The sequence below is a fragment of the Narcine bancroftii genome, chromosome 6 (genome assembly GCF_036971445.1).
Source record: "Narcine bancroftii isolate sNarBan1 chromosome 6, sNarBan1.hap1, whole genome shotgun sequence".
In the NCBI taxonomy this organism is placed as follows: Eukaryota; Metazoa; Chordata; class Chondrichthyes; order Torpediniformes; family Narcinidae; genus Narcine; species Narcine bancroftii.
In genome coordinates, this window is record NC_091474.1 from 224746192 (window position 1) to 224770453 (window position 24262).

The following is a 24262-nucleotide window of genomic DNA, read 5'->3' on the forward strand; positions in this document are numbered from 1 at the left end:
GCATCTACTAAGAAATCACTCAGAAGTCAGTGAAGTTGTTCAATATCTGTGCAAAACATAAAAAAGCATGCTATTTGAGCAAACCCTTGATGTACCCATGCCTAGAATCTAACAGTGCAATTTTTTGGAGTAAACTAACAGCTAAAATGCAGCAATTGTGTAATTTGAACAGTTCAAATTTTCACTCTACTCTCAGAACATTTTTCTCAGCCATCATAATTAAATCACATTAATTTGCCAAGTCTAAAGGAAATGGAAAGTGTTTTTTTTTTTTTTAAATTTAGTGTCTACACAACACTCCAAGTGATAAAACTGACAACTGCTTTCCTTTTTCACTCAGTTTTAAGTCAGTCATTTATGTGAAAGTGGCCAATGTAACATTCATTATGTTACCACTCCCAGGACTTCCAAGACCAGGTTCCATCTTCACAAAGCCAATTGCACAATATTGTCGCGTGTTTAGAATAAATACAGTAATATTGGCGACTTCTTTGTATTTAAGAGAATAGCGCGCACACAATTCAAACAAAATGAAAAAATCATTCTTCCTAATGGCTAGATGTGTAAAAAGATAGCGCGTCAATATTCTAAGATCTGCATTTTTTTTACTATTTATAACATTCACAAAATTTACAGAATCCAAGTTAGAACAATCAGAAAACCCTCCAAGATTGCCACAATGTAGTATGTAATAGCCACAAAATGCACCGCGCTCTCATGCCTAGTCCAGCCATTCTCAATGGTGGCCATATTTGTCCCCTGGGGGCTATGGACTAAAATCAAAATATTTTTAATGTCTTTTTATGTAGTTAGTAGGAGAGAAGTACGGAAGAAACCAACTAAACTTGACCTCTTCACAGGGAAGGGGGCCCATAAACTTTGAGCAGAGTTCTAAGGGAGCCATCAACAAAAAAAGGTTGAGAAAAGCTGGCCTAGGCTACAACATCTTCAAAAACTGCAACCGGCACTACAAAGGAAGACAAGAGTAGGCAAATGTGAATGTACAAGTCTCCCTTCAACTATTTGTCATTCTAACATGGACACTGTGGGCAATGCCAGCATTTGTTATCCATCTCCAATGGTCCTTAAACTGAGACGTGTCGATACATTAGTTGGTCTAGAGTCATTAGGGTAGTTAGTGCAACTGAGATCGGATTTATATTTACTTATTTACTTAATTACACAAATCTAAATTCCCCAGCAGCCATAGTGGGATTCCAGCTCATGTTTCAGATCAGAATAAGCAGCCAAATCAACTTAACCCCAACACTACTGTACTCCAAGTACCATTTCTTCAGGGACAGGATTTAAATGCTGGAACGTTTGACAACACTGCAGCAGTACCTTCATCAGGACTGCAGCAGCAAGGTGGCAAACCATTACAACATTCTCAAAGATGATTAAGGATGGCCTTGCGAGCGAAAGACCAAACTGCACAACCATTGGCCCTGCCTCAAAGTGGACTGGTTCAATCCTGACCTACACTGGCAATGGTGTGGAGTTTGCATGTTCTCCTTGTGACAGAGTCCCCTTATTTCTCCCACTCTTCAAAGATGTGCAGGTCAGTAGGTAAATTGCCCCAAATCTGCAGATGAAATATTGAGAAAATAAGTTATGGGGAAAATTCTTGAGGAACAAAATTCTTCAGGGAGCTAGCATACACATGATATGCTAAAACACCCTCCAATGTTAGAAGCACATATGAAAATATCAGAATTTATTGTTATGAAAATGTCACAAAATTCATTCTTTTTGGCAGCATTTTTGTGCTTTATAGGTGCAAAATTACTATAAATTTACATAAATATACCATTTAAAAATAAATAAATTAGTAAAAAAGAGGAAAAGTGAGGTACTGCTGGTGGTTCACTGTCCATTCAAAAATCTGATGGTAGAGGGGAAGATGTTTTTGCAACATTGGGTGTTCATCTTTAGGCTCTTGTACCTCCTTCCTGCTGGTAACAATGAGAAGAGGGCATGACCTGGGTGGTGAGGTCCATGTATTGACTGCACTGTAATAGGGCAGGAGCAAGAGGAGGAAAAGACAGACTTAATGAATTCACGCACTAAAAGGGGGGGAAGAACTCAATAAAGTTCACAAACTGGATTTAATTTCAGGCTTTGGGCAACACGTTGGCACTATGGATGTGATCATGGCCACATGGGGAAAAGAAAGTCTCAATAAATGGTGACAGGTTGACAAGGGGTCAAAGTAGTAAAAAGTTAGATGTTCAGAAAGTGAGACTAGAGGAGACTAATGGGGCTGGCTAATAGCTTTTATGGCTAGAATCACTTCGTCCTCAGGACAAAGTGAAGGCAAACTGCAGAGACAAAAGGTGGCTGTGGTCTACATTGGGGGTAGAGCAGGAGAAATATCCAAGAGCTTCAAATTTCAGCTTGATCTGACATTTGGAAAAATGTAATCAAGCTAGTTGGGGCTGTTGAAAATTTCCATAACAGGGGCCTGACAATATTGGCCACTATGCAGTGGACCAATCAATTTTCCAGTGTAGCCCTGGACTCAGCCTTCTGATGGAAGGCTGACAGAATGACTTTGAAGTCAAATGAAGCCCTGCAACTAAACTCACCAGCTGCCAATTAAACCAAACAACTTGTGAATATCTTTGAGATGGATAAACATTCAAAATTACTTACGACCTGTTAAAAGTAAAATATGTATACAGTACAATAATAATTAAAAGTTAAAATGCTAAAAACTCAAAAGTACACACAAACAATTAAGAACTTTCAAATTAACAAATCAACATTTGCCAATCTTTTTCCCCATTTGTTTTAATAAGCCCGCTAAACTTGTTCCCCATTTATCCGCCTTGAGCTCAGATCCATTATTTTCCAGCGAAGTAATTTGTGGAAATGTCTACGCAGAGTCTGCTGCAGCACCAATGCCCCACCTGAACAGAGGGAGGTGTCACAACCTTTGCTTGGGTTAGTATTGCCACATCTGTATGGACCTTGGTGGGCAACTGGTCCCAGCATCTACTAACAGGGTTTGGGTCTCCACAGGTCATAGAACAGACAAGTTTCCCAGTTGAGGATGTGGGCATTATGACACAGTAATCAAAATAGATGGAGTAATTAGAAATGGAAACTCAGATGCACATATTAGACTGATAAAGGATTTTCTTGGAAAAGTTTCAAGAACAAAATGCATCTTATAATATTTACTGTCATTTTACTTTTAAAACTAGAAATGAAATCTAACCTGCCAGGTATTTAAAAAAAAGCATACAGCGCAAAATATACTGGGGATAAAGATTTAAATCACATCCAATTAGAAAACCATTCAGAGCACAAGTTATACATGATTTGAACCATTCTACAGAGTGTAGTGCTTAAAACGTATTATTTATTACCTGACACTGCTGTGATAATTAACTGCAAACTCTTTCGGGGAGAGCTGGAATTTGAAGGCATTATGAAAGTACAAACTGCATGGAATTTAAGAAGCAATCATTGCTAAGAGAGAAAGACAATCCTCAGCTTTATGTTCTTCCACGACTTCAGCATCTTGTGTTTTCTATTTCATGTCTTCCTTCCGTCCACACCTCTAACCTGGCTCTTAAATAGATCACCTCTGTCCTCCCCCTCAACTCTCAAACAATTTTGTTGAAGGTCAAAAAATGGATCTTTTGCTTCAGTAACTATTTTTGTTTCTTCCCCTTGGACTCCACACCCGTCTGCTTCATGCGTGGCATAGATGCAATACTGACTGTTACCCTTATCAAATGTTTGACCACTTCCGTTTTAGGGCACAGGGGCCACTCCACTCTGGAACACTCAAACCACAACTTTTCTCTTTGCACAGGGGGCTGGCTCCATGCCCACCACAACTTCCCCAAATGCCTCGGGACGCCTTCCCGGTATGTTGTTCAGCGCTATCGACAATGGCTAGTCCGCGATTGCAGTGAAATACTTTTTTTTTAAAAGTTTTAAACTTAACCTGCTAAACATTTCTTTCTCCTCCCCCTCATCTTTGGTGCCCCAGTTCCCAGGGATTCTCGCTGGCGCACTTTACCTGTTCACAGCGACTGCAGACCACAAATTCTTTCAACCTGCTGCTCTTGTTTTTCGATCCTGAGTCTGTTCCGGTCGCCAGTCTCATTTCTCCCTCCAAGTAGCACCTTGTTCTTCGCCCTTCTTCTCAATCACCCGTCTGCGACGGGACGCAAAGTTGCGCGGGTTACGATCGTTCAGCGGCTGAAAGGACAAGCGCATCACAGACGCAGCCGCCGATTGGTCGCACTCAACCAGTGAGACACGTGACTTGTGCTTCTTCACCAATCCATCGCAGAGGGAAGAAATACGCTTGTTCATGGTCAAATTGAAGCAACTCCCTCTGGAGTTCATCTTTTATGAACCCTCTTACAGTGGTTCCTAACCTTTTTTCTTTCCACTCACATCCCCCTTTAAGTATTCCCTATGCCTTGGTGCTCTGTGATCAGTAAGGGATTGCTTAAGGTGGTGGAAAGAAAAAGGTTGAACACCACTGTTTTGCTCATCCCTAAATGACTCGTTAGGTGCACAGTTTCAGAACTCCAAAGCAAATGGGCCAATGACAATTTTTCTCAAGCAAAATATTTCAGTAATAATTGGGTCTAGAGCAATGATTCTCAACCTTCCCTTCCTACCCACATACCACCTTAAGCAATCACTTACTAATCACAGAATACTTATGGCATAGAGAATACTTAAAGTGGTATGTGAGTGGAAAGTAAAAGGTTGGGAACCACTGCGAGTCTAACTCTTCCCACCCAGTCTCCTGCAAGGATTCTACTCCTTTCTCTCAATTCCCATCTCCACAGCATCTTCTCCCAGGATGAAATCTTCCATTCCAGGATATCGGAGATGTCATTCTTCTTTACAAGACATGGCTTCCCCTCTACTGCCATCAACTCAGCCTTTACCCCCAACTCATCTTTTCCCCATTCATCTACCCTGGCACCTCCCCCCCCCCACACCCCATCGCACATTCCCGACGCAACAAGGACCTTCAAGGGCATAACCACCCCCCCCCCAAATTCAGACATAACAGTGGGGAAAGCAACATTTCTTTTAAGTTGCATGTTGTGTGATTTATGCTAACTGTGTATCGTCTATGGATTTAAAAAAAACATTAGAAATTGGTACTTGTGTACCCCCTTAACCAGTCCTCATATACCTATGAGGACCTTCGTCCTCACCTACCACCCCATCATCTTCCTCATCCAACATTGTCTCCACAATTTCCATCACCTACAATGGGATCCCACCACCACTCACATCTTCACCTTGCTTTCCATAGGAATCATTCCCTCTGCAAATTCCTCTTAAAAGGTAAAGACAAAGGTTCCATTATTGTCACATAATACTACATCTAGAATGTAACATACATGAAATTCTTTAACTTTGTCTACCATAAGGAACTCAGAGAGTCAGCACTTTGTCTAGTGCCCCTCACAGAAATGAGGAACTAACTCACAACCCCTGGTTTATAACCATGTAACCATGTAACAATTACAGCACAGAAAAAGGCCAGTTTGGCCCTTCTAGTCCAAATTGAACACCTTCTCCCACCTAGTCTTATTGGCCTGCACCCAGCCCAAACCTTCCATGCCTTTCTCATCCATATACCTATCCAACTCTTCTTTAAATATTAAAATAGAGTTCACATCTCCACTTTGGCTGTAAGCTCAATCCACACTCCCACCACCCTCGGAGTGAAGGAATTCCCCTTCAAGACCAGTGCTCTAACCACTACACTCATCTCTACTCACCAATCGCCCATGGTACCTACCCACGACCACAAAAACTGCTATACTTGCACCTCCTCCCTCACCTCCATTCAGGACCCCAAACAATCCTTCCAAATGAAGCAACACTTCACCTGTGAATCTGTGGGGGATCATTTACTGCAGCCAGTGGTCCTGATGGGGCCTCCTCTACATCAGAGAGACTTCCTTGAGCACCTTTTCTCTGTCTGCTGCAATAGCTCAGATCTCGAAGTGGCCAGCCACTTCAATTCCACAGCTTATTGCCACATTGACATGTCTGTCCTTGGTCTCATGTACTGCCACGTTAAATCCACCTGCAAATTGGAGAAACAACACCTTATATTCTGCCTCGGCTATCTCCAACCAGGCGGTATCAATATCAACCTACGATTTCAGTTAATACCCTCCCTCTTTCCCTTCCTTCTCCTATCAGAAAGCTAACCTTCTTAACCCTCTGCCCTCTCCCCGATCACCTCTAAGCTCCTTTCTCTTCCACCTTCCCTCCTTATCCACCTGTTACCTCTTACCTATTAGCTTGTGTTCTTTGTCACCCCACCCCCGTCCTTCCTAAGGATTTCCTTCAAACTTTCCTGAAAACAATGAAACATCTCCACAAACATCTCCACATGCTGGGCCATGTCTGCTTAAAACAGAAGGAACATTCAGGATGATATTAAAAACCTCAAAGCTATGCATCATGAACACTTAGAGCCTTGTATAAATAGTGGAAAGAACTCAATACCTCAAATTTCCCACCATCTCCCCTTGGAGTCAGATCCTGACTCATCTGTGGAAGATTCTGCAATTCCCATATTGGACTCATTAGCTAGCCATCATAGAATCCACAAAACTAGAGCAAAAGCAACTTATCTTTAATTTCCACAGACTTGTCAAGGAAGAGGAGTAAAATTAAAACAAGAATGATTTATTTCCATACATTCTGATGTCACTGATAAGGGCAATGTGGGAACAATAGGCTCTACAACAGCTCGAAGGTGTTTGATGGGGCATGAGATTTGTGAAGTGGTACACCCCTTATGCTGTTTACAGTGGGCTTTGGTGTGCTCCTGATGCATGGACCTATACTTCTCAGTGAAATGGTGACTACAGGCTCCTCCACACAAGTAGTCATGGGTCAGAAATTCCCAAAGAGGCAATGTTTTTTTTTGAGGCTTGAACCTATCTGTTTGGCTGCATGATAATCTATCCATAAGACAGAGCTTGGAGTAGAGTCTTTTCTGGGAGTCTGCAATTAAGCAAGAAAATGATATGGTCTGCAAAATGGAGCAAACTAAATGTAATTAAGGCCTCCATCAGAAACTCTGACCTCTGATCCATTGAATGCATCTGTGAAAGTGGGATTTAAGAAGGCTGCTAACATCATAGAGGATCCCCCTTCACCTCTTCTTAATGCTATCTTTGGCAGAAGGTACAGAAGCTTGAAGACCGGCACCTCTAGGTTCAAAAACAGTTTCTTTTCAACAACTGTCAGGCTCTTGAACCTCACCTCATTACACTAATCAGGGACTTCTCTGACACCACAAAAGGAATGTCTTCACTATTGCAAAATCACTGTATATTGTACTTGAATAATTGAATATTAATTATTTATCTTTTTATTGTCTCTAATTCAATTAAGTACTTTGTAGTAGTTGTTTTGTAGTTGATGTAGTCTTTTTTTTAAAAAGTACCTCTTCAGCTGCAGCAAGTATAAATTTTGGTGCATATATACATTATCATAAACATTATAATTATTAATATCAATGCTAGGCATGTTGCCCTGGGAGTAAATGCTGATGTTAGTTTGTTATCCTTCCAATGAGTTAAGGGTTTTCAAAGACAGGATTGGTTTCATCTTTCCAGTTTAGGTATCTTGAGATGTCTGCTGTAGGTCATCCAGAACACAATAGTATATAAGAGGACAGGGATCATGGCGGCGCTGTAAACTGAGCTTTGAGTGATCTCAATCTTCAAATATCATGTTCCTCAAGTAGAAAATGACCTCTTGGAAAGACAGGACTTGTATTATCCTATTCACAGAAGATACAACATGAGTGACTTTTAAATAGGTAAGACCACTTTTCATTTCAAAAGAAGGTCACTCATGTTTGAAGAGTATCTCTGAAAAGCAGCTCATCGAGACTAGAGTTTAAAGAGATCAGCTCGTTGAATGGCGTAATGACAACAATGTTGAGCTCAATGTCAGCAAAACAAAGGAGATGGTTGCAGACTTCAGGAGGAAGTCAGGGGAACACGATCCAGTCCTTATCGAGTGCTCAGTAGTGGAGAACATCAAGAACTTTATATTCCTGGGTGTCAACATCTCCAAGGATTTTTCCTGGAGGCTCCACATTGATGCAATCACAAAGGCGGCTCATCAGTGGCTATACTTTATGAGATATCTGAGGAGATTTGGTATGTCATGAAAGACTATCGTAAACTTCTACAAGTGCACTGTGGAGAGCATTCTGGCTGATTGCAGTGGCCTGGAATGGAGGCGTCAACTCTCAGAACAAGAATAAACTCCAGAGGGTTGTTAACTCAGACTGTGACAAGCCACCAGACTTCACTCCATCGAGGACATCTACATGAGGTCGGTATCTTAAAAAAGCAGCCTCTATCCTCATAGAGCCCACCATCTCCCAGGTCATGCCCTCTTCACTCTTTTACCAACGGGATAAAGGTACAGGAGCCTAAAGACAAGCACTCAACAGCACAAGGATAGCTTCATCCCCACTGCCATCAGATTCCCGAATAATCAATGAACCAAAGCCACTGCCTTTTCTTATCGTGCACTATTATTTTTACTTTCTATAGTAACGTCGTAAGATGGTTCTAATATAAATGTTTCCACTCTGACCCTGCTGCAAAACACCAAATTTCATGACTTGTTCATGACAATAAATTCTGATTCTGATCAAAAGCTTTGAGTTTAATTATTTATGTCTGTCTTTGCTGAGAGTTGGCTCCTTGTTACAAGAAATGGACTTCCTAGCCAATCTGTCATCACATTTTGCTACTTCTGAAGATTCACAGACATTCAAGGTACTAATTCAAGACCCATTCACCAGTCTCACCTGACAACTGTTTGTTTTCACTGTGCTCTTTTCAACAGCAGCGCCTCTGCTTTCCCAACTTTTGGTACTTCTCCAAAATCAACACTACTCAAACTCTGCTTTATAAATCAATAACAATTTTCTGTGGCTCTGCATTAATGTTCAAGTAACCTTAAGCATTAAATGAGCATTTCTTCTATTGGGATTCCAAACTCCAGGATGGCTATGGACGCCAACGTAATGTTTTCCATGTAACTTGTGTCCATGGACACATTTTGGCATCTACTCCAGACCTGTGCATGTATCATTTTTATTTCTTTTTTTTAACTTTTTTCTTTTAAATTAATTTTATGCCTATTGTACTCTCCTCTACTTTTCATTTCCTTTCTATCCATCTTTGACCAACATTCTTGAACCTTCCCATTTTTCTTTTCAAACTTATTAGAAGTCTACTGCTCCCCAATGAGCCTTAATTTTTCTACTTTATGAACCGCAGTTCAATTGCTTTGACTTAGTCTCTGCTATCTGTTCAGGGCAGCCACCAAGGTACAAGCTTGCCACTCCTCCTCTGGTCCATTGACAATGACAGTGGATCAGTTATCAATAGTGCACTCCACACTTTCCTCAACAAATGCCCCGGAAGTTTGCTGTCCATGTGCTTGTTGGAACATTACCTTGATGAAAACCAGGTTTCTCCATCTTGCCTGGCTTCCAACAAACCACAACCTGCTTTGCTTGCATGTTCTTTGAACATCTCACTTCTCATTTAAAATTTCTAGCCTCTAACTCAATTACTACAATATTTTTCTCTCAATTATCTTTGCTACTTTCCTTGCTCAAGTTTTACATCCCAGTGAACCTCAATCCTTGATAATCGCTGTAACAACCTGCATTTTTATGGTCCCCTTCATCCAGCAACAGTTCAGTCAAGATGGATGAGGAAATTGAATCAGGGCTGATGTTAAAGAAGTGGAAACAGGCTTTCTTATTTAAAAACAAAGTGCAGGAAACATTCAACAGAGTTAAGCAATGTTGTTTAGGTCAAATGTTTCAGGTCAATGACCCTTTTATCTTCAGTTGCACAGAAGATGGGAGGAGCGAATAAAGGAAATAACTGTGATAGAGTGAGCAATCAGCAATTGATAGTACAGAGTAGGAGTGCAAAATATTGTGAAATACAAGAGGTCAGATGTGTCAGTAGCTCCAGCATCGTGCTCTTACAAATTGATTCAAACAGCTGCTATGAGCAAAGCATTACCAATGCACTCCGCTGGCTGAATATTTACTCTAATCTTCACCAAAGGTTTATGTGTTACTTTAAAATTACTTTTATAATTTTAAACTTTTATTTAAATTGTTAATCTATCTTAATTTCTATTCATTTATTTATTTTCCTCAACTTTTTTTCCAGTTGCTTGAGGTTGCTGGTTGCTTGAATTCTGGATAACAGGGGTTTTAGTATAAGATAATCGGGCTAGCAATTACCTACAGTCAGGTAGGAACCCATTAATATAATGTGAATGAAATTCTCAATCACATTTTATATTTTGCCTTAGATTAAGAGTTGATCTGATTGAATTCATAATCATCAGATTACTAATTGAATAAAAATTGAACTGAATTGTTGACTGTTACATGTACTGAGAAACAGTCAAATGTTTTGTTTAGCATGGTATCCAGGCAAGTCAATTTATACAGTAAGTACGTTAAAACAGTGCAAGAACATAAGAACATCATATTTTGACAGTGAGAGATCTGTTTAAGAACGATCTCAGCAGGAAAGAAACTGTACTTGAATCTGGAGCTTTGTGTTTTCAAGAATATGTATATCCTGTCTGATAGAGGGGGGGGGGGGGGATGAAGAGAGTATGACCAAGGTGGGATGGACCCTTTAACATATAAGCAGTTTTCCAAGTCAGCCAAGAGATATACAGGGAGTCAATGAAGGGGATGATGGTTTGTGATGGCCTGAATTATGTTTACAACTCTTTGCATTTTCTTGCAGTCTTAGGCAGAGTGGTTTTCGAACCAGGCAGGATATGGTGCATTTATAAAAGTTGCTAAGAAACCACAGGGACATCCATATTTCCTCATCTTCTGAGAAAGTAGTTTTTGGTGCACTTTCTTAATCCAACATTAATATGGTTGGACCAGGGCAGATCGTTGGTGAGACTTCATCCCAAGAAGTTGAAGCTCTCCACCAGCACTGTTGATATATACAGCATTGTGTGTTCCTCTCAACTTCCTGAAGACAATTGCTCTTTTGTTTTTCTCACATTAAGGGAAAGGTTATCCTGACACCATGCCACCAGGTTCTCCAAGTTCTTCCTACACTCATTTTTGTTTCAAGAGAACAGTCTCTATATTTCCATCGTACACATTAATTGGCAAAATAAACTCTTTCTACTCTAAAAAAGAAATAAAAGAATCCAAAATTAAAATAGAAATGTAATATTTTTCAAGTCAACTAGATAATTCTCAAAATAAAATGTTGTTTTGTATGTGTTAGGCAAAATTGATCAGTCAGTAATCTTTCCAGTGATCCTGTAGTTACAAATCTTCACAGTGCAAGTCAAATATCAAAGCATCCATCATTAATGAGTTGTTGATATCATGTGGAGCAAACTTAAAGCAGATTTATACTGCACTGCAATTCAAGGATAAAGACTAATGGAATTTTACTCAGAAACTACTGCGCCTGTTCTTTCGTTTAACATTGTGGCAATATAGGATATCTGCCTATCATGTGATTTAGATAACACTAAAAGGCATGAAATGCATTGCAAATACATTCTTATTTCACAGAGCAACAGAATTTTGCAACATTTTCTACACAGATGCTCTTACAGATTCTTCACAGATGCTCTTGCATCTTCTTGCTGACAACCTGTATACAGTACCTACCCCCCAGTTGTAAATACAATATATCAAACCTAACTGAATTAGGTAAACAAAAACTTTAAATGTAATTCCTTACAGCAGTGGTTCTCAACCTTTTTCTTTCCACTCACATACCACTTTAAGTATTCCCTATGGCATCGGTGCTCTGTGATTAATAGGAGATTGCTTAAGGTGGTATGTGAGTGGGAAGGGAAGGTTGAGAATCACTACTCTAGATTCAATTGTTACTGAAATATTTTGCTTGAGAAAAATTGTCATTGGCCCATTTCCTTTGGAGTTCTGAAACCGTGCACATAACGAGTCAATTAGGTACAATTAAAATAGTGGTTTTCAAACCTTTTTCTTTCCACCCACATACCACTTTAAGTAATCTCTTACTAATCTCAGAGCACCTATGGCACAGGGAATACTTAAAGTGGTATGTGAATGTAAAGAAAAAGGTTGAGAACCACTGTCCTATACCATCTTCCCTTGTTACTTGAAAGCCAACATGCCATTAGCTTTCTTCACTGCCTGCTGTGTCTGCATGCTTACTTTCAATGACTGTTGAACAAGGACACCTAGATCTCATTGTACTGCTCCTTTTCCTAACTTGACACCATTCAGATAGTAATCTGCCTTCCTGTTCTTGCTACCAAAGTGGATAACCTCACCACTCACCCAACCTGTCTAAGTCACCCTAAATTCTCATAACATCCTCTCCACATTTCACATGGCCACTCACCTTTCAGTCATCTGCAAATTTGCTAAAGTTACTTTTAATCCCTTCATCTAAATCATTAATGTCTATTGTAAATAGCTGCAGTCCCAGCGCCAAGCCTTGTGCTACCCCACTAGTCACTGTCTGCCATTCTGAAAGGGGCCCGTTAATCCCTACTCTTTGTTTCCTGTCTGCCAAACAATTTTCTATCCATGTCAGTACCCTACCCTCAAATACCACGTGCTCTAATTTTGCCCACTAATCTCCTATGTGGGATCTTATCAAAGGGTTCTGAAAGTCCAGTTATACGACATCCACTGCCTCTGCCTTGTCCATTTTCATTGTTACATTCTCAAAAAGTTCCAGAAGATCAGTCAAGCATGATTTCCCCTTTGTAAATCCATGCTGACTCAGACCGATCCTGTTACTGCTATCCAAATGTGGCGCAAAATCATCTTTTATAATTGACTCCAGGTGGAAGTGGAAGTGCCATGTATTTAAAGTAGAACATAAAACAGTACAGCACAGTGTAGGCCCTTCAGCTCACAATGTTGTGCCGATACACATAAACCTATTTGATGACCTAATCCTTCCCCCTCACAGTTCATAACCCCCTATTTTGCTTAAATCAAAAAAATGCCCCATTGTGTCAGCCTCAATCACGATCTGATTTTCTTATTTATACTTTATTACCCTCCACAGTAGAGTAACACTGACAAGAGAACAATTCTTGAGTCAAGAAACCACAAGGATGCAACTTCTAACTTGACAATGCTTAGGAGTGAAGGCCAGTCATATTAATAATATGTCAGTCATGTGCCATCTAGTCAATTTAGATAGAGTTCTACAATAACCTGATAATCTCAAGGAATAAATGTATAAAACTATCCTTCAACAACTGAATGGAGAGATATAGCAAATACTTCTTTAACTACATTCAACCACCTTGTCTAAGATTTGCCTGCATTTCATGTTTGCTTTAATCCTAGTCAGAAATTCTGCTGAATATTTGTATAACAAGCTGTATCAACAGTACTCATATCTCTTACATCTTTATAGTTGTTCATTGTGGCACAACCACTAACTTCTTATTGATCATTAATAATATTAAATATTTAGCTCATTTAACACCTTCATTCTCTCACTTCACAACTTCAATCACTTTCTCAACGCTTGTACGTATCATTTCAGAAAAATCACACATGCAAGATGTCAAATGGTAAGCATTTCAACCACCACTGTAATGCTACATCCTGTCTTTACTCAACACAAGACAAATAATTCCATTGTGGTATGCACTAGCACTTGAAAAATATTTTTTGTTTTATAATTAAATGCCAACAAAGACAAAATGGGGATGGAAAACTTTCCTTTGTAGAGGTGACACTATTTTTGTGTTGGTTTAAGGGATGTGGGATTTGCAGGCTGAGCCAGCATTTAATTACTTATCCATACTATTTTGGAGAAGGTGGTGGTGAGCTACCTTCTTGAACCACAGTAGTCCTTGTGATGTGGGTATTCTCACAAAGCTGCTAGGAGATTGTTCAAGGATTCTGAGTCAGGGTTGAAGAAGTGGCAATACATTTTTAAGTCAGGATGGTGTGCGATTTGGAGGACAATCAATCTCCAGGTGTTAGTCCCATGCTTTTGGTTCCCTTGTCCTTTTGGCTGATGGAGGGTGTGAGTTTGGAAAGTGCTGTTGGCAGAGTTTTGGTGAGCTGCTGCAATACGTCCTGTCAAAGGTACAAACTGTTACTAACTACTGTGCCTAGCTGGTGGAATGAGCAGGGTTGTTGAATCAGAATCAGGATTTATTGTCATGAACAAGTCATGAAACTTGGTGTTTTTGGCAGCGTCATTGTGCAAACATTCATAGTACAACATTACTATAAAAAATTTTTAAAATAATAGTGCATGAAAAGTAAGGCAGTGTCTTTGGTTCATTGATTATTCAGGAATCTGATGGCAGCGGGGAAGAAGCTGTCCTTGTGCCATTGAGTGCTCATCTTTCAGCTCCTGTAAATTTTTCCCGATGGTAACAGAATGAAGAGAGCATGGCTTGGGTGGTGGTTGAGGGGTGGTCTTTGAGGATAGAGGCTGTGTTTTTAAGACACGGCCTCATGTAAATGTTCTCGAAGGTGTGAAGTCTGGTGCCTATGATGTCGTAGGCTGAGTTAACAACCCTCTGGAGTTTAATCTTATCTTGAGAATTGGTGTCTCCATTCTAGGCAGTGATGCAACCAGCCAAAATGCTCTCCACAGTACACCTGTAGAAGTTTACGAGAGTCTTTGGTGATATACCGAATCTCCTCAGACATCTCACAAAGCCTGGTTTGTGATAGCATCAACATGGAGGCTACAGGACAGATCCTCGGAGATGTTAATGGGGTGCTACGTCCTATAAGGTGGTGAATTCAGTGTTGAAGATACACTCATCCAGGTAAGTGAAGAATATTCAATCATTCTCCTGACTTGAGCCTTGTAGATGTGAACAGTCTTTGGGGAGGTAAGAGGTGAGTCATTTGTCCCAAGATTCCTACCCTTGGCCTGCACTTGTAGCCACATTGTGGATATAGGTTCTCTAGTTCAGTTTCTGTTAAATGGTAACCCGCTCTAATATATATATATATATATATATATATATATATATACACACATGGACGGTGTTTACATCCGGTACCGCACGGATGGCAGTCTCTTCAATCTGAGGCACCTGCAAGCTCACACCAAGACACAAGAGCAACTTGTCCGTGAACTACTCTTTGCAGACGATGCCGCTTTAGTTGCCCATTCACAGCCAGCTCTCCAGTGCATGTCGTCCTGTTTTGCGGAAACTGCCAAAATGTTTGGCCTGGAAGTCAGCCTGAAGAAAACTGAGGTCCTCCATCAGCCAGCTTCCCACCATGACCACCAGCCCCCCCACATCTCCATCAGGCACACAGAACTCAAAACGGTCAACCAGTTTACCTACCTCGGCTGCACCATTTCATCTGATGCAAGGATCGACAAAAAGATAGACAACAGACTCGCCAAGGCAAATAGGGCCTTTGGAAGACTACACAAAAGAGTCTGGAAAAACAACCACCTGAAGAAACACACAAAGATCAGCGTGTACAGAGCCGTTGTCATACCCACAGTCCTGTTCGGCTCCAAATCATGGGCCCTCTACTGGCATCACCTACGGCTCCTAGAACACTTCCATCAGCGCTGTCTCCGCTCCATCCTCAACATTCATTGGAATGACTTCATCACCAACATCGAAGTACTCGAGGTGGCAGAGTCCACAAACATCGAATCCATGCTGCTGAAGGCCCAAATGCGCTGGGTGGGTCACGTCTCCAGAATGGAGGACCATCGCCTTCCCAAGATCGTGTTCTATGGCGAGCTCACCACTGGCCACCGAGACAGAGGTGCACCAAAGAAGAGGTACAAGGAATGCTTAAAGAAATCTCTTGGTGCCTGCCACATTGACCACCGCCAGTGGGCTGATATCGCCTCCAACCGTGCATCTTGGTGCCTCACAGTTCGGCGGGCAGCAACCTCCTTTGAAGAAGACTGCAGAGCCCACCTCATTGACAGAAGACAAAGGAGGAAAAACCCAACACCCAACCCCAACCAACCAATTTTCCCTTGCAACCGCTGCAACCATGCCTGCCTGTCCCACATTGAACTTGTCAGTCACCAACGAGCCTGCAGCAGACGTGGACATATCCCTCCATAAATCTTCGTCCGCGAAGCCAAGCCAAAGAAGAAGATATATGGATAGTGGAGGATTCAATGAAGGCGATGCCATTCAATGTCACAGGTTGATAGCTGAAGTTTATCTTTCTGGATGTTATCTTTCACGAAGCATGAATGTTAGTCACCACCTACTTGCTACAGCGAAAGTCCTAAAATCCTTGCTACAGTGAAAGTCCTAATGTCCGGACTACTCGGGGATTGGGTCAGTCCAGATCTTCGGATTTTCTGGATTCTCATGCAGTACTTTTAAATTTAAAATTTAAAGAGAATAAACAGGTAAATTTATATGAAAATATGTTTTATTAATAAACTAAGTACAAAAAACAAAGATTTTTTTTCTTATATTTCAACGATTTCCACATGGTCACTTGTTGCCACTATGCATCTGTGGCACTCACGCATGCACGCACACAAAATCCGAGAGTTTGAGAAGTCTGCATTCTTGGGTGGTCTGGATTTCTGGCATCCAGATTTTTTAAACTTTTATTGTACCTATATTTTTGTAGGTGTGATTCCAACCAGCAGAGGTTTTTGCCTGATTCCCATTGACTCCAGTTTCGCTTCTTAATGTGATACACATTAATGTGCTGCCTGGTGGCAAAAGCAGATACTCTAATAAGATTTTTACAGCAATGGAAACAATCTCTTCGGCCCAACTTGTCCAAGTCAACCACGTTTGTCCATACAAGCTAGTCTCATTTGCCTGTGTTTGGCCTGTGTCCTTCTAAACCTTTCCTCTCCATGTACCTGTCTAAATGTGTTTTAAACATTAAAATTGTACCCCCCTCCATAACTTCCTATGATAGTTTGCTCCATATAATCCCCACCCTATGCATGAAAAAGATGTCCCTCAGGTTCCTTTTAAATCACTTTCCCCTTTCACCTTAAATCTCTGCCCTCCAGTTTTAGATTCCTGTACAGTGAGGAAAAGACTGTGACCATTCACCTCATCTCTGACCCTCATGATTTTATATATCTCTATAAGATTCATACACTCCAGGCGAAAAATCTCAAACTCTGGTAATATTCTTATGAATCTTCTTTGAAATGTTAGGCATCTTCCTGATGGCCAGGTGACCAGAACTGTGCAGAATACTCTGTGTGGTTTCACCACCATCCAGCACAGTTGTAACATAACAGCCAACTTTTGTATTTAATGCCTTGACCAATGAAGGCAAGCATGCAAATACCTTCTTCACCATCCTGCCTACCAATATCACCATATTCAGGGAACTATGTACTTATATCCATTCTAATGTTCTCTCCAAGGCCCTGCCATTTACATTGCAAGTCCTGCCCTGGTTTAACTCTCAAAATGCAACAACCTTGCTGTTGTCCAAGTTAAATTTCATTTCCAAACTCTTTCTGGAAGAAAATGAAAACCTACTGAAAAAATAAAAGAAACAGCACAAAGCAATAGAAAAGCATATAAATTGAAGCCATCAAATGTTGTTTTAGTAGCAGCCAACTGTTAAATAGGATATCAAACCACAAGATTGCATTACAGTATCTGATGGATTAAAATACAATATCACAACCCCTTTACCACATCTTTTTAACCACTCAAATTACCATCAACAACAATGCCACAGGAAAATGTTAGCCGATAACACTGTGCACATTAATAAATTTAGTTAAAACATTAACAGAAGTGTCGGCTTTGAGCCACTGGCAGTCTGGTTTTAATTGTGTAAATTGTTTTAAAGAATCATTTATTATTTAAACATCTTTGCTTTAAAGTTTTTATTGTCTTTTAGAGGAAATTCTGAGCATACCTTTGATACAACAGCCAATTCAAGAAAGACTATTACCATTTAATAATTAAACTGCAGTATCAGGTAAAAGTAGCAATGTAATTTACAGAAACACAAGCATTTTCTTTAAAGAATAAAACATTAAGGCAGTTCTGAATGCTAGAAAATTAAATTTTATTCTCAATACATGGGAAAAATTGAGTTTTATTTCCACATTTATTTTCAGATCTGAGCATCAATGGCAAATTCAGAATTTATTGTGGATTCTAAATACCCTCAAGGTGGAAGGGTGAACTGGGAGGGTGAAATGGCACCTAGAAATCCTGAAATGTTTCTGAATAAGGCACACAAGAAACCACAGATGCTAGAATCTGGAGCAAAATCAATTGCTAGACAAACTCAGGAGGTGAGGAGCATAAATGTGAGAAAAGGAATGGTTAACACTTTGGGTTGGGACCCTTCATCAGGACGAATTATTTTAACTAGCTCCTCTCTGCACTCTAATTTTTGATGAAAGGTTTCGAAGAAAATAGTGACCATTTTTTTCTTCCACTGATGCTGGTCGACCTGCTAAGTTCCTCCAGCAGATTGTTTTACACTTCCACAGAAGTTACAGGATATATGAGAAAGTATTTAATTTGGGGAAAGGCAGAAACTTGGGAGTGTAAAATTGGGAACAGGTATTCTTCAGGAAATTCACTACAGAAATCTGGAGATCACTTAGGGACCACGTGCATGGTGGGGTTTCTGATAGATTTGTCCCTACGACAAGGATATTAAAGGAGCCATGAGAGGTAGAACATTTGTTAAATAGGAAGAAGGAAGAACACACAAGCAACAAAAATTACAAGGCAGCCAGGAAGGGACTGAAGAAGTAGTTTAGGAGAGCTTTAAGGAATTATGAGAAGTCCTTGCCAAGTAAGATTAATGAAAAATCCCCAAAACAAGAGGTAAACTTGAATATGGTTGGACCGCTCAAGGACAAAGGGGGAAATATGTCTGGAGGAGGAGGAGGAGATAAGTAAGGTCCCTAATGTATACTTTGCTCCAGTACCCACTGGTGACAGAAACGTTGGTGAATGAGAGGCTCTTGGAAAAGGTTGAAGTTAAGAGGTTCTGAAAAACATTAGGATAGACAAGTCCCCGGAGGTGGATGTGAGGAAAGAGATTGCTTGGACGTTGACAATAATCTTTGCACTGTCCTTGGCCAATAGGAACTGTACCAGAGGATAGGAGGAAGATAAATGTTGTTCTGTTATTCATGAAATGTAACAGGGAGAATTCTGGAAATTATACACCAGAGAGTCTCACACCAGTGGTCTGCAAACTACTGGAGACAATTTTTATGGACAGGATTTATGAGCATTTACAGAAGCATAGGGTGTGAGATTATAGATATGTTTTTGGGAGATAAATTGGGGCAGGTTTTCTTTTAGTGTAAGTCACATACAAACACTTTAAAACAGATGTTATTTTAAAATACAGGAGCTCTGCTCATGCTAGACAGGCCGGCACCATGAGACTTTGCAAAAGCTTTGGAGAGTGCCCAAGAGACTTCACTAATGGATTGTTGTTTACAAAAAGGCAACAGATGAGCTGTCTGGAGTGGAACTTGCTGTTCTAAGAGGGTCATGTGGTGGTTTTGCAAGCAAAGAGTGAAAATTAGGCTTTTTCTCTGAGAGAGAGAAAGGGAGAGAGAGAGATCAGTTCTGCAGTTTAACAGTTCAGCAGCAGCAACTTGGACTGGAACAGTTCATGCTGGCAAGCTTGTGGAAAACCCCATTTGGAAGATGGGTTGTGAGTACTTATTTCAGCCTGGTAATTTTTTTTTCATACAATGGTGGGTACATGGAATGCAATGCCAGGGGTATACCATAGGGGCAGTTTAAAAACTTAAATAAGGATGTGCGAAAAATACCGTCATTGTGAAGAAAACACGACAGCGCCTCTACTTTCTTAGGACTTTTCAGAGGTTTGCAATGACGTTGAAAACATTGGCAAACTTCTACCAGTGTGTACTGGAAAGTGTGCTGACTAGCTACGAAACGTCCTGGTATGGGGGCACCAATACCTCTGTGCTGAAAACCCTACAAAAGGTAGTGGACACAGCCCAGAACATCACATGCAAAACTCTCCCCACCATTGAGAAAATCATATGCTGTTCTTGTTGCTGCCATCAGGAAAGAGGTCTAGGTGCCACAAGACTCGTACCATCGAGCTCAGAGAAAGTTGCTACCCCTCCACAATCAGACTCCTAACCAAAGATTGAGGCTCATTCAAGGTCTCTTACTTTGCACATTATTTATCACTGGATCTTTTTTTTGTATTGTATAGTTTGTTTACTTTATTTATTTACATTTCCCTTTTTATACATATCTTTTCTTGAGTACAGTTTTTTTCCCCACTACCAATAGTAGGAATTCTGTCTGGCCCACAGGAAAATACCCTTCTATACAATGTCATGTCTGTACTCTGACACTAAATTTGAACTTTGAAAATAAAGGGTGCTGGACTGTGAAGTAAACTGATCGTGGAGTAGGTTTGAAAAAAAGGCTGCAAAGTCTGCATTCAAAGATTAATCGATAGGTTGAGCACAGTGGGATTAATGTTCTGAGCTGCATCTATTTCAATACAGGAAAGGAGGATGAGCTTAGTGCATGGATCAGCATAAGGAATTATGACATTGTGGTCATTTGTAAGACTTGGTTGCACGAGGGGCAGAACTGGAAGCTGAATGTTCAAGGCTTCTATTGTTTTAGATGTGATAGGGAGGGAAGGATGAAAGGGGGAGGGATGGTATTGCTAGTCAGGGAAAATATCACCATAGTGCTCAGACAGGACAGACTAGAGGATTCATCTATTGCTCCCACATAGGGGGAAATGAGGAATGAAAAAGGGAATTCGCATCATTGGGATATCACAGCCCATCTATTAATTAGCAGGTATTGGAGAAATTTTGTATAGAGATAACAAGAAACAAAGGGTGTGAAAGTAGGTGATTTTAACTTTCCACATATTGACTGGGCCTCCCATACTGTAAAAGGGCTGGATGGCTGAGTATTTATCAAATGTCTTCCTTAATATAGAGGCTCTAACTAGAGAGAGTGGATCACCTATCAGGGAATGAGATAGTCAGATACGAAAGCATGAATAAAGGAATAATTTGAACTATTAGTTTCCAGACAATTATGGAAAAGGATTGATTGGCCTGATCCTCAGTTGAGAGTCTCAGTTGAAGAAAGGCCATTTTTTATGTCAGAAAAGTCTGGCAAATGTAGATTTGGACAGTTTGATTTCTGGCAAAGTTGTGCTTGGTGAGTGGGAGACATTCAAAGGTGAAATTTTGAGAGTACAGTGTTTGTATAGTCTTGTCAGAATTAATGATGAGATATTGAGGCCCTGGTTACGAAGGAGGTGCATAGCAGGTATAAGCAACAAGGTATGCGAAGTAGTACAAAAATGTAAGAAAACACAAGGAAATTAAGAGGCATTAAAGAAGGCATGAGGTTACTCTTGGTGGACAAGGTGAAGGAAAATCCCAAGGGCTTCTACAAATATATTTAGAATAAAAGGATAGCAAGGGACAAAACTAGTCCTCTTGAAAATCAGAGAGTGGTCATCTATTCATGGAACCAATGAGATAGGGAGATCTTAAATGGATATTTTTCATTTGTATTCACTTGGGAGACAGACACTGAGTCTATAAAAGTGAAGCAAAACAGTGAGGTCATGGAACCAAAAACAGATTGCAGTGGAGGAGGTGCTTGCTGACTTGAGTCAAATAAAGATGTATACATCCCCAGGCCCAAACAAGATATTCTCTCAGACCTTTAGGAGGATAGTGCAGAAATTGGAGGGGCCCTAGCAGAAGCACAAAAGCGATTAAAAATAACCTTATCCACAGATGAGGTGCTGGAGGATAGTTAATATTGTTCCGTTGTTTTAGAAAAGTTCTAAATAGGTCAGTGAGCCTGACATCAGTGGTTGGTAAGTTATTGGGAAACATTTCTAAGAGATGGGATATTAAAACATTGGGAAAGACACCGACCGACTGATTGATAGTCAACGTCTTGACTAATCTTATAGAGGTTTTTGAAGAGGTTACCAGGAAAGTTGATGAATGAAAGGAAGTGGATTTGGATTACATGGATTTTAGCAAATCCTTTGACAAGGTCCAATATAAGAGGTTGATCAAGAAAATTCAGTCGCTCAGTATTCAGGATGAACTAACACATTGGATTAGACATTGGCTTTTGTCATTTTGTCAATATTTTATAGCCCACAATTGAGTGTCCTGTCTGGCTGCATCAATGTGAGGTATGGTAGCTGCAAAGCATTGGACCAGAAGTCAATGCAGAGGATCATTAAAAAGATGAGAAGATCATTGGATTCTCCCTTTCCTCTATTGACGACATTTACCAGGAGTATTGCTTAAATAGTTTTCAAAGAATTTTGAGAATCCCTACCATCCATCTTTGATCTACTGCTATTAGGAAGGAGGTACTGGAGCAGCAAAATTAGGACTCCCAGGTTGGGAGGTTTCTTCCTACTGGCTGTGAGATTGATGAATGGTATCCTGTAACCTTGCATTTCATAAATAAAATTGAGTAAATTATTCACACATATTTATTTTATATCTTTATGTATGCATGTGATTATTGTGTGTTGAATTTGTGAGAAATGTATTGTGTGAGAGAATGGTAGTCGATGATGGCCTCTCTGACTGGACTCTGGAGTCCTGTGACTAGTGGTGGACTTCAGAGATGGGTGCTGGGTCCACTGTTGTTTGTGATTTACATCAACAATCTGGATGATAATGTGGTAAATAAGATCAGCAAATTTGTAGATTCTGCCATCTACAGTGGGATCCCATCACCAGACACATTTTGCCCTGCCCTCCCCTCTCTGCTTTCCATAGGGAATCGCTCCCTCTGCAACTCTCTCTTTCCAACCAATCATGTCCTGGCAATCTACCACTGTGACTGCAAGAAGTGCTACACTTTCACCTACATCTCTACCCTCATCACTATTCAAGGTCCAAAACAGTCCTTCCAAGTGAAGCAACACCTCACTTATAAATTTGTAGGAGTCATTTACTGCATCCAGTGCTCTCAATGCGGCCTCATATACATCAAGGAGATGTGATGCAGACTGGAATATCATTTTGTTGAGAACCTTCATTCTGTTTGATGCAACAGCAAGCACCTCCCAGTGGCAAACCATTTTAATTCCACAATGACATGCCTGTTCATGGCCTCATAAATTGCCAAATCAAGGCCATCGGCAAATTGAAGAACTATACCTTGTTTTCTGTCTTGGCAGTATCTCTCCAGACGGTGTTAATATTGACCTCCAATTTCCATTAATCACCTTCCCTAGTCTCTGTTCCCCTATCCCTGTCTCCTTTTCTCCAGCTCTCTACCCTACTGCTAAGAAGGAGAGCTCCCTGCCCTCTCCCCTATCACCTCTCAACTCCTTTCTCTTCTACTCTCCCATCTTTATCCACCTATTACCCCAACTGTTAGCCTGTGTTCCTCTCCCTTCTCCTCCTCCACTCCATACCCCTCACCTTTTTACTCTGGTATCTGCCTGATTTTTGGCACTCCTGAAGAAGGGCACATGCCCAAAACATCAGCTGCCTTTTACTTCCTATGGATGCTGTATAACCTGTTTCTCCAACATCTACCAATTTTCTTGTTTAACTAAGTTTGGGAGTGTTGTAGACACCGAGAAAGGATTTCAAAGCTTGAGTGGGATTTGGTCCAGCTGGAAAAAAGGGCTACAAAATGGCAGATGGAATTTAATGTGAACAAGTGTTGCACTATGGGAAGACAATCTAGGGCAGGACTTGCACAGAAAACAGTAGGGAACTGCAGAATGCAATAGAACAGAAGAATCTGGGAATACAGATACAAAATTCATTGAAAGTGATGTCACGGGGGGGAGTCACGTGATGGAGTAGTGGCCGGACGGTGAACTCCAGCCCTCTCCAGAAAAGTCGGGAAAAACAAGAGAAAACACAAAGGCACAGAAATAAAAGTTACAGAAAAGTGAGTATAAAGGTGGAAAGAAGATGGCGACAAAAAAAGAAAAATCGAAAGCAACGGCAAGAAGAGAGGAAGAGAAGACAAAGGAGGAAAAAGGTGAAGGCCTTACCTGTCCGAAGAGGCCCGCTGCGGAGAGAGAAACCCGCTCCCTCAGGTCGGTAAATAATGGACTACAAAAATGGCTCGCTGAGCCGAGTAAAAGTGCGCAACCGCGCATGAAAAAAAACACACCGACGGGAGGGGGGACCAGCTGGGGAGTCGATCTCCACAGCCGGCAACGACAGCTGCAGAA

General features: G+C 40.7%; 1 protein-coding gene and 1 long non-coding RNA gene across 11 annotated transcripts in view; one reads left to right on the forward strand and one right to left on the reverse strand.

Annotated features, from left to right (window-relative positions):
• The window catches only part of sesn1 (sestrin 1), a 154332-nt gene that overhangs the window by 20521 nt on the left and 109549 nt on the right, over positions 1 to 24262 (reverse strand). For 2 of the 10 annotated variants that reach the window (XM_069887539.1, XM_069887536.1), the window contains exons 1-2: positions 4037 to 4127; positions 1480 to 1585 (exon numbers count right to left, since the gene is read on the reverse strand). The exons of 3 other annotated variants lie outside the window; for them this stretch is intronic. Coding sequence is in view for 4 of the 7 variants with exons in the window: in XM_069887536.1 (XP_069743637.1) it covers positions 1480 to 1508 (29 nt within the window). In the remaining 3 variants the exon portion in view is untranslated. Of the gene's footprint in view, positions 1 to 1479; positions 1586 to 3374; positions 3419 to 4036; positions 4227 to 24262 lie in introns of those variants that run through there. 5 more of the 10 variants (XM_069887531.1, XM_069887532.1, XM_069887537.1 and 2 more) reach the window with 5 other exon arrangements.
• LOC138737077 (uncharacterized) overlaps positions 10051 to 24262 on the forward strand; it is a 123259-nt gene continuing 109047 nt past the window's right edge. The window contains exons 1-3 of the long non-coding RNA XR_011340756.1: positions 10051 to 10130; positions 10239 to 10322; positions 14657 to 14868. This is a non-coding gene — a long non-coding RNA (uncharacterized lncRNA). The remainder of the gene's footprint in view (positions 10131 to 10238; positions 10323 to 14656; positions 14869 to 24262) is intronic.